The sequence below is a fragment of the Gossypium hirsutum genome, chromosome A05, assembly GCF_007990345.1.
Source record: "Gossypium hirsutum isolate 1008001.06 chromosome A05, Gossypium_hirsutum_v2.1, whole genome shotgun sequence".
Lineage (NCBI taxonomy): Eukaryota > Viridiplantae > Streptophyta > Magnoliopsida > Malvales > Malvaceae > Gossypium > Gossypium hirsutum.
The window spans coordinates 105,907,669-105,922,033 of record NC_053428.1 but is presented as its reverse complement, the minus strand read 5'-3'; the positions used below and the strand labels follow the sequence as shown (position 1 = coordinate 105,922,033).

At 31.8% G+C, this 14,365-nt stretch overlaps 1 protein-coding gene across 1 annotated transcript; it reads right to left on the bottom strand.

Annotated features, from left to right (window-relative positions):
- Positions 1-1,006: 1,006 nt before the first annotated feature.
- On the bottom strand, positions 1,007-5,648 carry LOC107961432 (NAC domain-containing protein 104). Its single transcript, XM_016897569.2, has 3 exons — positions 5,331-5,648; positions 4,961-5,232; positions 1,007-1,224 (listed from the first exon to the last, which is right to left on the bottom strand). The coding sequence occupies exons 1-3, from the start codon at positions 5,503-5,505 to the stop codon at positions 1,063-1,065; spliced, it is 609 nt and encodes a 202-aa protein (XP_016753058.1). The 5' UTR covers positions 5,506-5,648; the 3' UTR covers positions 1,007-1,062.
- Positions 5,649-14,365: the final 8,717 nt, after the last annotated feature.

Below are 14,365 nucleotides of genomic sequence, written 5' to 3'. Positions count from 1 at the left end.
TCAGTCGGCTCAGGAACGGGTAGGGCAGCTGTGAACCACGTTGGTCTACTGCACTTTTATTTATTTATTTATTTTAGTAAGCTATTTAAATTATTTTTTTATGGTTAATATTCGGTACACTTACATTGTATTTCTCTAAGTTCCGTAAATAAATTTAAACAATTATAAAATATTTAATTTAATTTATATATTTATTTTTTGATAATTTATTATACTTATAAAGTCTAAAAATTCCAATAAAAATATATTAAACATTTTCAATCTCAACCCTTGCTACCCTCTCTACCGGAAAATAGATCTGCCTCCATTTGGTCGCTTCTGTAAAATACAACATGTACACATGAGAGAGAATCTCTCCTCTAACATCCATGGTGCATTATAATAGTAATATAATTGAAAAAAAAAAAGCCCGATCATTGTTGATTGAGATTAATCGATCTCTATCAAGTCATGTATAAAATTTGAAGTATGACAATGAACATGCATTTTTTTTTTGTAGGCAAACATCATAGATCCCATAGATATATACATTTCACTACAGTATTTTACAAGTTTAGCATTCACATCCCTTCTTTGGTTTAACTCCCAAACATCATTTTCCCAACATATATTTGTTGGTTTGGGAGAGGAGCACGTCCTAAGTGACTGGCTTTTGTTCCGCTGCTCAAATCATATATATGTAATGGATGTAAGAAAAAAACAAATGTTGAAAAGAAAGGAGAGTGAAAATGAGCGACCTCTTGTAAGATGGAAGAGCCAATAGGGCATGAGACGTTCAAGTTACAAACTTGGTCTCTTGGGGCTTTGATAGACTATTTCTCTTGTAAGTAGGCCAAAATTCTAGAACATTTGGAACAGCTATGTCTTAAGTTCATCTGTCTGGTGTTTGTGCTCAGATGCACTCTCCAAAGCAACAATATCATATGTATATTACATAAATTTATAAACTTTATGTATTTATATATATATAAAGCATTCTACAAAACATTTATTTTTCTTTGTACTCTATACAATAACAAAACAGCAAAACTAGATATAAAAACTAGCAAATTATATATATATTCACAAGAAATGGGAGGAAGATATATCATCAAGATCATCATCCAATGACAAGAACATTTCATCAAGGCATGATAGCTCACTTCCATCTTCATCACTGTAGTTGAAGCTCTGAGCATTGCCCTTATGCTCTTCAACTTTACATATAACCCACTTATTAGAATCCTAAGAAGGTAAACTCCACCTTGATTAGAAATATGTTCAATGATGAACATGCTAGGGACTAACTGTTGCGGAAGCGACGATAATATTAATAACAATATTATCAGAAATATTTAGATAATTATTATGCCAACAATTATACTAAGAAAATTCCCAGTTAAATTGGAGGGGTCACAATGGTCCCGCTTAAAACCCAACAACTAGACAGAACTCACTTAGATATTTATAGCAATAATAACTAAATAAATATAACCAATATAAAGCTATTAAATAAAAGCAAACAAATAAGAAATAAAATACCAGAGTTTTAACGAGGTTCGGCCAATTTAGCTTACGTCCTCGGACACTACCAAATTAATATTTCCTCTAGAAATATTACAAAGGAGAAGATTTTGGGATAATACAACCAAAGGGGGAGGGTTCTATATATAACAAACCAAACCCCCTCCATTTCTATCTTTTCCTAATGTGGGATATTGCCAATATTCAACAAATCTCCACCTTGGCGATATTCCACATCTTCGAACATCTTCTCATAACACAAACTTCAATAGTGTCTTCAATTTTGCAACCAATCGCCTTCTTCCCTTTTGGTAGTTGTGCCAGCTTCCACATCTTGTTTTTCTCTAGAGATTGCATTTCCTCTTCCATTGCACCTAACCATCTATAATTCTCTAAACTCTGAATGGCTTCGGTGTAAGTGGATGGAATATTATCAACAACTGGAAGTGCATAAGCTACCATGTCAGTGAAACGAGCAGGTTTCTGAATTTCTCGTCTCTGCCTTCTGACTGCAATTGGCTCTGATTGCTGTTGAGGTTCTTGGGTAGAAACCTCTTCCTCATCTGACTCTGCATCTGCCAATGAAGAATCACTAGTGGTACCTTTTGCTGGAATTACCACACTCTGCTCAAACTCCACCTGCTGCGGAGTACACTCCACCTGCTGCGAAGTACTACTCACTCCTTCTGGATTTACCTTATTCAACATGGCAGATTCATGAAAGGTAACATCCCTACTGATTATCGTCTTCTTTGCCTCTAGACACCACAAACGATATCCCTTAACACCAGCATTGAAGCCCATGAATAGAGCCTTCTTTGCTCTTGGATCTAACTTTGATTCTTTCACATGATAATATGCAATAGAACCAAAAATGCGCAAGGTGTCATAATCAGTAGCAGGTTTTCCATACCATTTCTCCAAAGGAGTCTTGCCATTTATAGCAGATGATGGCAAATGATTGATGAGATGTTGAGCGTACGTCACAGCCTCAGTCCAAAACTTTCTATCTAATCCAGCATTAGATAACATACATCGAACTTTCTCCACAAGCGTTCGATTCATACGCTCTGCCACCCCATTCTGTTGCGGTGTTCCACCTACGGTGAAGTGCCTTACTATGCCACAATCTTGGCATATCTTCAGGAAAGGATCGCTTTTATATTCTCCACCGTTGTCTGATCGGAGAACCTTAATCTTCCTTCCTGTCTGATTTTCAACTTTAGTTTTCCACTTAAGGAAAACTTCAAGCACCTCATCTTTGTTCTTCATAGGAAACACCCAAACTCGTCTGGAAAAATCATCAATAAAGGTGACAAAATAACGTCTTCCTCCAAGTGATGGAGTCTTGGACGGTCCCCATACATCAGAATGCACATAATCCAGAATACCTTTAGTATTGTGAATCCCAGTGCCAAATTTCACCCTTCGTTGTTTTCCCAGAACACAATGCTCGCAAAATTCAAGTTTGCAAGTCTTTGTACCTTTCAATAATCCTTGCTTGGCTAGAGTTTGCAAGGATTTTTCACCAGCATGGCCCAAACGCATATGCCACAGCTGTGTTGCCTCAGCGTCCTTCTTGGTACTCGAAATTGCTGCTGCTGTTGTCCCGACCACTGTACTACCTTGGTAGTAATACAGATTGTTCTTTCTTATGCCTTTCAACATCACCAATGCTCCTGAAGTTGCTTTAAGAACTCCATCTCGTATTGTCACAACTAGGCCTTTAGATTCTAACGACCCCAAAGAGATGAGATTCTTCTTCAACTTTGGGACATATCGTACATCCCGCAAAATTCTAGTAGATCCATCATGACTCCTCAGTTTAATTGAACCTATCCCGGCTATTTTACACGTGTTATCATTACCCATGTAAACAACCCCTTCATCTAGTTTTTGAAATTCAAAGAACCATTCCCAAATGGGACACATATGATAGGAACAACCAGAATCCATGATCCACTCATCTGCATGTAATGTTGAAGATGTCATACTAAGAGAAAAGTCTGACTCTGCTTCACTATTGCATTCTGCAACATTTGCATCTTGCGGAGTCTTCCCTTTTTTCTTCAATTTTGGACAATCTTTCTTCCAATGTCCTTTTTCTTTGCAAAAAGAACATTCATCTTTGGCAACAGCTCGACCTTTGGACTTTCTTCTCTTCCCCTTAGACTGACTTTGCTGACGACCTCTTGTTACCAATGCTTCCACTGCTGCTTCACTTGAACCTTTCAACTTATCCTTTCGGCGTAGTTCATAGCTATACAATGCAGCAGTTACTTCATTGAAAGTTACTTCCGATTTTCCATGAAGTAGAGTAGTTTCAAGGTACTCAAACTCCTCAGGAAGCGATCCCAACAACATTAACGCCAAGTCTTCGTCTTCAAAAGTCACATCCAAATTCAACAAATCAGCCACCAGCTGATTAAAATTGGTAATGTGCTCGTTCATCGTGGTACCAGGAACATAACTGAAACGAAACAGTCTTTTCTTCATATGTAACTTATTTTGACTGTTCTTCTTCAGAAATTTCTCCTCCAATGCTTTCCACAATTTACTTGCAGAAGTCTCTTTACTGAATGTATACTTCTGCTCTCTGGAAAGACATGATCGAATTGTACCACATGCCAATCGGTTGATGGTCTTCCATTCTTTATCATCAACCCCTTCTGGTTTTTCTTCCTCAATGGCAATATCTAGACCCTGTTGAAAGAGGGCATCTAGAAGCTCACTTTGCCACATGCCGAAATGACCTGTTCCATCAAAAATTTCCACTACAAATCTCGTATTTGCAGTTCCAATCCTCGGCAAAATGTACGAAGTGGAAGTTGTTGATATGGATGGTTTTTCTTCTGTCATTTTTGCCATAGCTTCTACTTAATAGCCACCAAATGCAGAATACCCACAAGCTTTAGGAAATGTTTCTGATGTGTAAGATCAGACTAAGCTGCAAACACAGAGCATATTACAAAACCTTGGCTCGGATACCAATTGTTGCGGAAGCGACGATAATATTAATAACAATATTATCAGAAATATTTAGATAATTATTATGCCAACAATTATACTAAGAAAATTCCCAGTTAAATTGGAGGGGTCACAATGGTCCCGCTTAAAACCCAACAACTAGACAGAACTCACTTAGATATTTATAGCAATAATAACTAAATAAATATAACCAATATAAAGCTATTAAATAAAAGCAAACAAATAAGAAATAAAATACCAGAGTTTTAACGAGGTTCGGCCAATTTAGCTTACGTCCTCGGACACTACCAAATTAATATTTCCTCTAGAAATATTACAAAGGAGAAGATTTTGGGATAATACAACCAAAGGGGGAGGGGTTCTATATATAACAAACCAAACCCCCTCCATTTCTATCTTTTCCTAATGTGGGATATTGCCAATATTCAACACTAACAATCAAAATAGACAAGGGAAGTTGCTTGCTTACCAGTTTTCTGATTCCTTTTGTTTTAGGGTAATGTGATGAAAAAGCTGAGCCCCAATTACAAAGATGGTACTCTTGCATCACCCAATTTGTTTTCATACCAAATGGAGCCCCACCAATGTAGAATTCAAAGAGTTTCTTCACCCCAACTTTCCCTGAACCACCACTGAAGATTGGCTCCTCCATCTCTAATTGCTTCCAATACCCATTTTCCAGGACCCGATTTTCCATCTTTTGGCTAAAGAAGTACCGTTTACCGCTCATCAACGCCTTCCCTATTCAATCAACAAAGCCATATTACAGAACATAACATATATATGCTGAAATAGTAACATGACAGTGAGAGAATATATATAACGTATAGAAAGCTGACCATCTAGTTCCCAAGGGTGAAGCCGATGAAGATCAAGTTCAGGAATGATGTTGGAATAGCAAGGTAAACGGAGAGACTTGGGGTAGAGAAAGTGAAGAACAAGTTCTTCGTCGGTAGGGCAAAATCGAAAGCCTGGAGGGAGGTGGTTGACACGGCGGCCATCTTCCATTTCCATCTATATGAAAACCTAAGCAGAGCAAGGTGTGTATGTATAACAAAAGTCAAATACACTAATTTGGGATTGTTGCTATGCCTTCTCTTTACTTTTTATAGGCTGTGTTTCCAAATATTTACAATGTTGGAAATGGATGATGATGATCATTCCGAATTGATAAAAAGGCGGCTGTAAAAGAATATATAGATATATATATAAAAATATTATGGGATGGACTCCAGGAGAAATGGATAATATTGCAGTATTACTGTTCTTTTAAGGAAAACAATTGGAGTTTTATTAACTTATTTATTTTATGGAGGATTAGTATATCACTATCAGGCTTCATCCACAAGTTGTTTGGACCAATACAATACTGTTGCTTATTCTATTCTGGTGTTGGTTAGATTTCTTTCAGGTTATCCAAATTTTAAATTATTTTTTGAATAAAAAATTCTAAATTATTTTTTTATACAATGTACCCTTTTATTTATAATTCCTTCAAACTCTTAAATCAAAAGAAAAACTCGTTTAAATATCCTCAAACATCTTGCTTCTTAATAAGACTGGGGAGGTACCTTCCCTCGATTGAGAGTGCCAAACAACCTTGAGAGTGGTGAGAATAAGAGAGTAAATTGCACTAAAACCTACAACGCACCGGAAAACATTGATCCAAAGACAACCTAAGTAACATTAAGGGTCTATTTTGCACTGCTTAAAAAATACAATTTTGGTTTCAACAGCACTTTTGGAAGATAAACTATGCTAAACAAGCTGTTTTTGGTTGAAATTTGTCGGAAAAGCTCCTCTGAAAAGGAGAAGCTAAAATTTTTAGCTTTTCCTCTTCCAAAAGTACTTTTAATGTTTAATTACTTTTTCACCCCTATAATAACTTAGTACTTTCTCTTTTTTTTCTTGATGCTTAATTATAAATGTGTTAAAATTATTAATTAAAAATAAAAAAAATTTTAAAACACTAATTACAAATATTTAATGGTTATGTTTAAATATTTAAAATATAGCTTATATATTCTAATTAAATTTTATAAATAATTAATATTTATTGCTTAAAAATATTTAAAATTTATATTTAATATATTAAAATATTAACAAGTTATAATAATTTTTTTATATTTTTACTAAAATATAATAATATTAACTAATTTAAATATTATTTAATTGCATATTTGTTACTTGATAATAACATGTCTAAAATGGACATTTTATTTCACAAAATCACTTTTAAATAGCAATACTAAACACTCAAGTTTTAAACCAAACTTTTCAAAAACATTTCTCAAAAGTACTTTTCCATAGCACTTTTCCATAGCACTTTTCAAAAGCATTGTCAAACTAGCCCTAAGAACCGTTGATTGTTGTAAATGTTTTGTAGTATCGATTTCCCATTATTATGACCATTTTACTAAAAAAAGAGAGGCTAATTTCCTACTTTATTTACGAAAATAGTTCACTTTAAACTTTATTTACTAAAATGAGCCGAAAAACCCCAAAATGCGTCTACATGGAAGGGTTTTATAGGGAAATTTCAAAAAAACGCACTGACGGGGACGCGCGCTTTACCCTGTGTTAGCAAAAATGCACTGACGTGTGCGTATTTTTGCCCGTTCTCGAATTAAATTTTCAAAAAAGTTATGTTTAAATATTATAAAAATGGACCAATTTTTTTGAAATTTTACGAGAATAAGCCTTTAAAAAGACCAAAGCGGCAACACCATTTTTTTTTTATTTTAATTTGTCACCAATTAATATGAAAATAAAATTTACAAAACAGATATTTATATAGACCTAAGGTCTTATTTCCCAATGTGGGATATGAGATATGTGTATATATAAACTCATCAATAGGTTTGCAACTTGTTCCTAAACAATGTGGGATTCATTCTTCTTTTAACTAACAACATAAAATTAAAAGCTACATTATATTTTATATTTTTTTACTTATAGAGTTTAAATATTTTTACTAAAAGTTAACATTTGTTACATTATAAATAAAACTTTTAAACTCTATAAGTAAAAAAATTGTAAAATATAAAATGAGTATGGTAAAATATTAAAAAATAAAGATTTAGAAAATTACTAATAGTTGAGTGGTCTTTTTGTAAGTTTTTATAGTTCGATAGCCAAAAAATCATAGTTAAGTGACTACTAATGTAATTTAATCTAGATATAAAAATATGAAAAATAATTATTATATGTTATGTATATTATATGTAACAGTCAGTTTTTCAATAGTACCGAAAATAGTGATTTTAGGGCCACCAAATCCGACGAGTAAATTCGTAAATATTATTATTTAATATTTACGAGTCAAATATGGTTTTTGAATTGATAATTTATGCTATTCGAATGATTAATTAAGTTCAAATAGTAAGACCCTAAGGTCAAGTGGTTTTAGAAAATGACGTATCAGGACATATTTCTATAAATCGAGCCGTAAATATTTTTATAAATATTTATGGAGTGTCATTAAGGAGGTATTAAAGTTTTGCTGGAAAATTTTAACGTTTCGATAGTTATTTATTAAAAAGGACTAAATCGTAAAAGATGTAAAATTTGATCACTATTGGATTTAAGTGATTAAATGGCTTAAGGAATAAAGATAAAGGGACTTAAATGGTAATTAAACCATGGTCAAATTTTCCAAGCGGTGGTGTCATGATTGAATCCACTAGCTTTTTGGATTAATTGTTTTTTTAGTCCTAATTAATTTAGGATTAAATTGTAAATAAGTTTATTTAGTTAGAATTTAATTTAATTGAAGGACCAATTGTGAAATTAAACCTTCCTTGGATGGTAATTATGCCATATATTTATGTGATGGACAATTATGGTCATGAAATTAGTGTTTTATTTGTTTATTAACTAAGGTTAAAATGATAATTTGATAAATTAAATTAAAATAAAATAAAAACAAAAGGTTAATTTAATATAATCTTTTTTGGTTTCTTCTTCAACAACTGAAAACACCATGGATGTTGAGATGAAGCTTTCGGCCATGTTTTATTTGATGCATGTAAGTCCGTTTTAGTCCCGTTTCTTTTAATTTTTATGTTTTTGAGATCGTTGCAGCTAGGTTCACCTAGCCCGTACCTTCGATTTTGAAACGGCTAAAGATTTTGGATGTTGTCATTAATGTAAATTTTGATTTTAGATGTTAAATGATGAATTTAAAATGTTGGTTGATATTTAAAAGTACTTTATTAAGTGATTTTTGATGAATTTTTCGATTAAGAATTAAATTGTTAAATTAATAAAAGTACAAGGACTTAATGTGAAATTGTTGCATAAATGGGTTTTTCTGGATACCATGAACATTGAGATAAGCTCAATTTTGGGTAAAAATGGTTAATTTGCATGTTTTGGGCTTAGAGACTAAATTGAATAAAAGTAGAACTTTAGGGGTAATTTTTTAAAAATTCCAAAAATGACTGAATTGCATAAAATGAATTTTTTTTATTTTCTAATTTAATATATTGAATAAAATTACTAATTTTTTTATCAAGGTCGAGTGGAAAATCCAGGAGAACGGAAAATTATTAAAATGCCCCTATACTTTGACATTTCTGCAATTTAGCCAGGTAAGTTTGTATGGTTAGAATTTAACATCAATATGAATTTTTTTTAGTAGATTAACATAGTAAAACTTGTATATTTATTTTTAATTGTCGATAATTAATGGTAATTTGAGATATAATATTGAATTTGATTGCTCGGATTGGATTGAACGCGGGATAGAGTACAATTGTGATTTGGTGTGTTACGGCGGATTGGAGTGGAGATGATTATGGTTTGGTGTATATTCATATTATCCGAGTAAACCGAGGTTTAGCATTTGTTACGAACTCTCGTGTTATACACTCTGTTTAGTGTGTTGGTTGGATTAGCTCTTATGAGCATTGGTGTGTTGGTCTGATTAACTCTTATGAGCATTGGTGTGTTAGAGGGATTGACTCATGTTGTAACACCTCTAACCCGTATCCGTCACCAGAATAGGGTTTCGAATCATTACCGAGTAATCATAATCTAATCATTCATTTCAAACATTTCAAAAATTATAAAATAATTCATCATTAACATGCATTGAGTCCCTTATTACAACCTTGGAGGGTTTGAAATCACTTTAGAAATGATTTAAGACTAAATCAGAAACATTTGAAAATTTTAGGAAAAATTTAGAAAAATTTTAACTACAAGGTTCACACGGCCAAGTCTCACGCTCGTGTGTCTGGCCGTGTGGGCATTCGAAGTAGGGACACACAGCCGTGTTCAAGCCCGTGTCTGCGCTCGTGTAACTCACTGACTTGAGTCACACGACCAAACCACACGCCCGTGTGTCAGGCCGTGTACCCTTCGAAATGGCCTCGCACGCCCGTGTGTTAGCCGTGTGGACCTAAAATGTGCATTAAACAACAACTTTACCATTTCCTACTCGCTTGGGCATTAAACAACTCAAAAACCATTTGTTTAACCTGTTTAAAAATGATCAAACACATTTAAAACATGTCAAAACAATCATCCTAGGTGCTTAACCAATGTACCCTCATTGGTACCACATGTATATCATTAAAGCATATCATCAATGCATCATTCAAATTAAAATTATAAACATGCCAAAATCCATGAATTTGGCTCAGTTCATATCTACCTAAAATATTAGCTTAAATTTACATGCACCTACCAAGCTTTGGTTCAATTTACCATACCATACTATGGTTTCAAACACAAACAAATGTTTATATATATATATATATACTAAACCAACATTACACTTATAACCTCATTTACAATCCATCCACAAAATAACTATCATTTAGACATCCTAGGTACATGCCGACATAAAAGATAAAAATTAACATATTTGAGTTCGAGATCGTTGTTGGATGCTGAATCAATGATCAAAAGAGAAGTGCTTAACTTGCGTACGGAAAAACAAAACCGTACGCTGAGTAAAACTCAGTGATATTTCTATAATCTGAATATTTAAAGACAAGAGATTAAAAATGTATTATTGAAATATAAAAACATATTAATATTTAAAAATCACATCATATCTCATTTTCGTTTTTCAAATCTCTATCCCATTTTCAATTCACATACATTATCATCCAATATCAATTATAGAACCGTTTATTTAATTACCCCTATTAACACGACTCGGACTCGGACGGATACACGGATCCAACCAACACACCAATTTGGCACCTAGTGTCTTATCTGAAAAATCCAGAGGAATAACTGCGTCCAGTGCTATATCATTGACACCCAGTGTCTCATCAGTTAAATCGAAGTAAATTGGCACCCAGTGCCTCATCGACTCGAAGTCTAAGAAAACCCTGAACTCTTCCTATCCTATGGCATGTCATCTATATCCGAATCAGCCCGATATAGTTAATAGGGTTCCAATTTACTTTCCAAATACAACCAATATCCAATATCGTATTTACACATTATCACATTTACACATATATATTCATTTCAATTCAATTAATCAATACATTCATAATATATATACCAATTCAATCTATTTCAATCAACTTTAATTCAATTCAATATCAAAGTGCCAAATACTCACCTGAACCACTTACCATGTACATTAAATCAAAATACAACAATTAGTAACTAGGTCAGGATTATAGAAATACAAACCGTAGATTCCAAGCTATTCGACGTCGATTTTATCTTTCCCCTTTTTAGTCGAGGATTCTGGTACTATGTTAGCTACGGAATTAAAACAATTAAAATTTATCAATACAACAAAATTCAATTTCATATTGAATATTTAAATTTTTAGTCAATATTTGCCTAAATTCCAATTTAGTCCCTAAATCGAGACTAATTTTTATTTTTTACAATTAATTCTATATTTTTATACAAATTTCACTTTAAACTAAATTTAACTCTTTATCTTCACTTAAACCCTTAAATTTTAATTTTTTTCATGATTTAGTCCTTATTACTCAAAATTTACAATTTGTTCTACAATTTAATCCTTTTCAATTTCTAGCTTAAAAATATATCAATTTAATCCCTAGTACTAGAACTATTCAACATTAACAACATTTAAAAACTTAATAAATGCTAAAATTACAACATGGGTTGGGTAATACTTGACACCATGATTCCAAAAACGTAAAAATCACAAGAAAAAGGGACTAAATTGACTAACCAATTGAACTTAAAAAACTTTTGAACCCTAGCCGTGCGTCTCCTTTCTTCTTTCTTTCTTAATTTTGTTTGGCTTTCTATTTCTTTTTCTTTTTACAATTTATTTTATTATACTTTAATTTATTATTATATAATATATATACATTTACTTAATTATTAAGATAACATATTTTATCTTTAATTATTATAATATATAAAATAAATTTACAAATAATTTATATATATAATTCAATAACTGTCCCACTTAAAGAAACAATTGTGTAATTGCTTCTTTATTCCCTTTAATTATTTTTAAATCATAAATTAACTTTTACCTTATACGCGATTTAGTCCTTATACTATAATAACTCTTAATTCATGCAAATTCACTTAACCGAAACCTAATTACCTACACAACTAAATATTTATTAAAATATCCGATTTACTGGAACGGAGTCCCAGGAATGCACTTTCTGACACCTTCGACTATAGGTTAATGACAGTGTAAAATGTTTTATAAAATCCTATTATGTTAGGAATGAAAATATATATGATGTTGATAGACTTACGCATTTATGAGTTGGTGGTTACGTAGTTGATAAATCTTGAGGCATTGGTATAGTTTTATATTTATCATATAAAGTTCATTATTGAAATGGAATGTTATATTTAAAGTTTGTACAAGCTTACTAAGCATTCATTGCTTAGTAGTTGTTTATCCCTTACTTTATAGATTATCGGAGGCTCAATCAGTTTGGAAGCTCGTCGAAGATCTATCACACTATCTAGCAATTATATTGGTAGATTTTGATGTCTTGGTTATGGTTATAATGGCATGTATAGGTGGACTTATGTCTAAAGTTAGTTGATGTGTATGACTTGTAATGTTGCCTTGGATTTAAGGTACTTATGGTGTTCTTGATGCCTTGTCGGTTGTGCTTGATATGGTCAATTTGATGCATATTTAGAAATAACCAAATTTGGTATGTGTTAATGTATCTTTAAATGACCAAAGTGGTATGTATTGTATCGGCCTCAATATGGCCAAGACATGGTATGCTTTGGAAAGGTCTTGAATAGATTTGCATGATTGAAATATGGTATGCCTAATATGATAAGGCTGGTATGTGTCAATTGTGTTATGTATTGGTATGGAAACAAGTCAGTTGGTAAATGATATAAATATGGTCAAATGTGGTGAGGTTATTTTTTATATGGCATGGAAATAGTATTGAGATAAGTTAGGTATGTATGGTTAAGGTTTGAACAAATATGCTCATGTATATATATAAGTTGTTGCTTGATGATTGAGGTTTCTTTTGGCATATTGGTTGTATGAACATTTGGTATGGAGATTAGTCATTCTTTGCATAATTTGAGTATGTTTAAAGGCCTTGTATACATGCATAAATTTCTTATAGGTTTATGCTTGAAAGGGTGAAAGAAATGGTTTGGAAGTGGTCATTTTCTTGTCCACACGACTTAAGACACGAGTGTGTGTCTCAGTCGTGTGTGACACATGGCCTGACCACACGGCCATGTGAACCTTACAGTTTGAAAAATTCTATCTTTTTCTATGAAATTCTAAATGTTTCTGATTTAACCTTGAATCGTTTCTAAAGTGATTCTAAGGCCCCGAGGGCTCGAATAAGGGACGTTATGCATGTGTTTGAATGAATTATGTTATTATATATGAAACGTTTAAGAATGAAAATTTTTAAGTTACGGTTTCTCGGTAATGCTCCTTAACCCTATTCCGGCGATGGATACGGGTTAGGAATGTTACATTATATATTTCTATAAAAAAACCTTATTTAACATAATTATATACTATGTTTAAATAGATTATCTATCTAATCAAAATACATCTGAAATAAATTTATCAGCATTCATTAGGTGATGAAAATTAAATTAAAATTAGGATTAAAAAATTAATGAGTATAGTAAAATATTAAAAATAAATAAATATCTAAAAAAGATATATCAATTTTTTAAAATTACAAAAAAATACTATTTGAGTACCAAATTCTCACCATTTATTTATTAATCAAACATTCATAATATAAAATAAAAAAAAATAAAAAAATTTAAAAGTATAACTTCTAAAATTAGAAAATTATTTAAAAATTAGAATCGTATGGATATTAATTTCAAACATTTAAAATTGAATAGAAGATTATTGCATATACAAGTTTCATATGTGCAATTTATTCTTTTTTTTAATAGTCCTTTTGTATATGCTAACAATTATAAAATGCAACAAGATTAAAGATCCCAAAAGATAAATTTTATAATATGAGAAAAGGTTAAAAAAATAAAAAAATGTTTTGTAAAAAAAATTATAAAATATAGTGTAGCCTTTAATCTTATGTTGTTAGTTAAAATAGGAAGAAATCTCACATTGTTTAGGAACAAGTTGCAACCCTATTCATGACTCTATATATACACATATCTCGCATCCTATATTGCTTAAGAAAATAGTGGGTCTATATAAAAATCTATTTTGTAAGTTTTATTTTCATATTAATTGGTGACATCTTAAAATAAAAATAAAATAGTGTTCTCACTTTGAGTTTTTATAAATGCTTATTCTAATAAAAGTTCAAAAAACTATTCTATTTTTATAATATTTAAAAAAAAACAACCTTTTCTGAAAATTTAATTTGAGAATAGAAAAAAGTGCATCTACGTCAGCGTGTTGTTGCTGACACAGGGT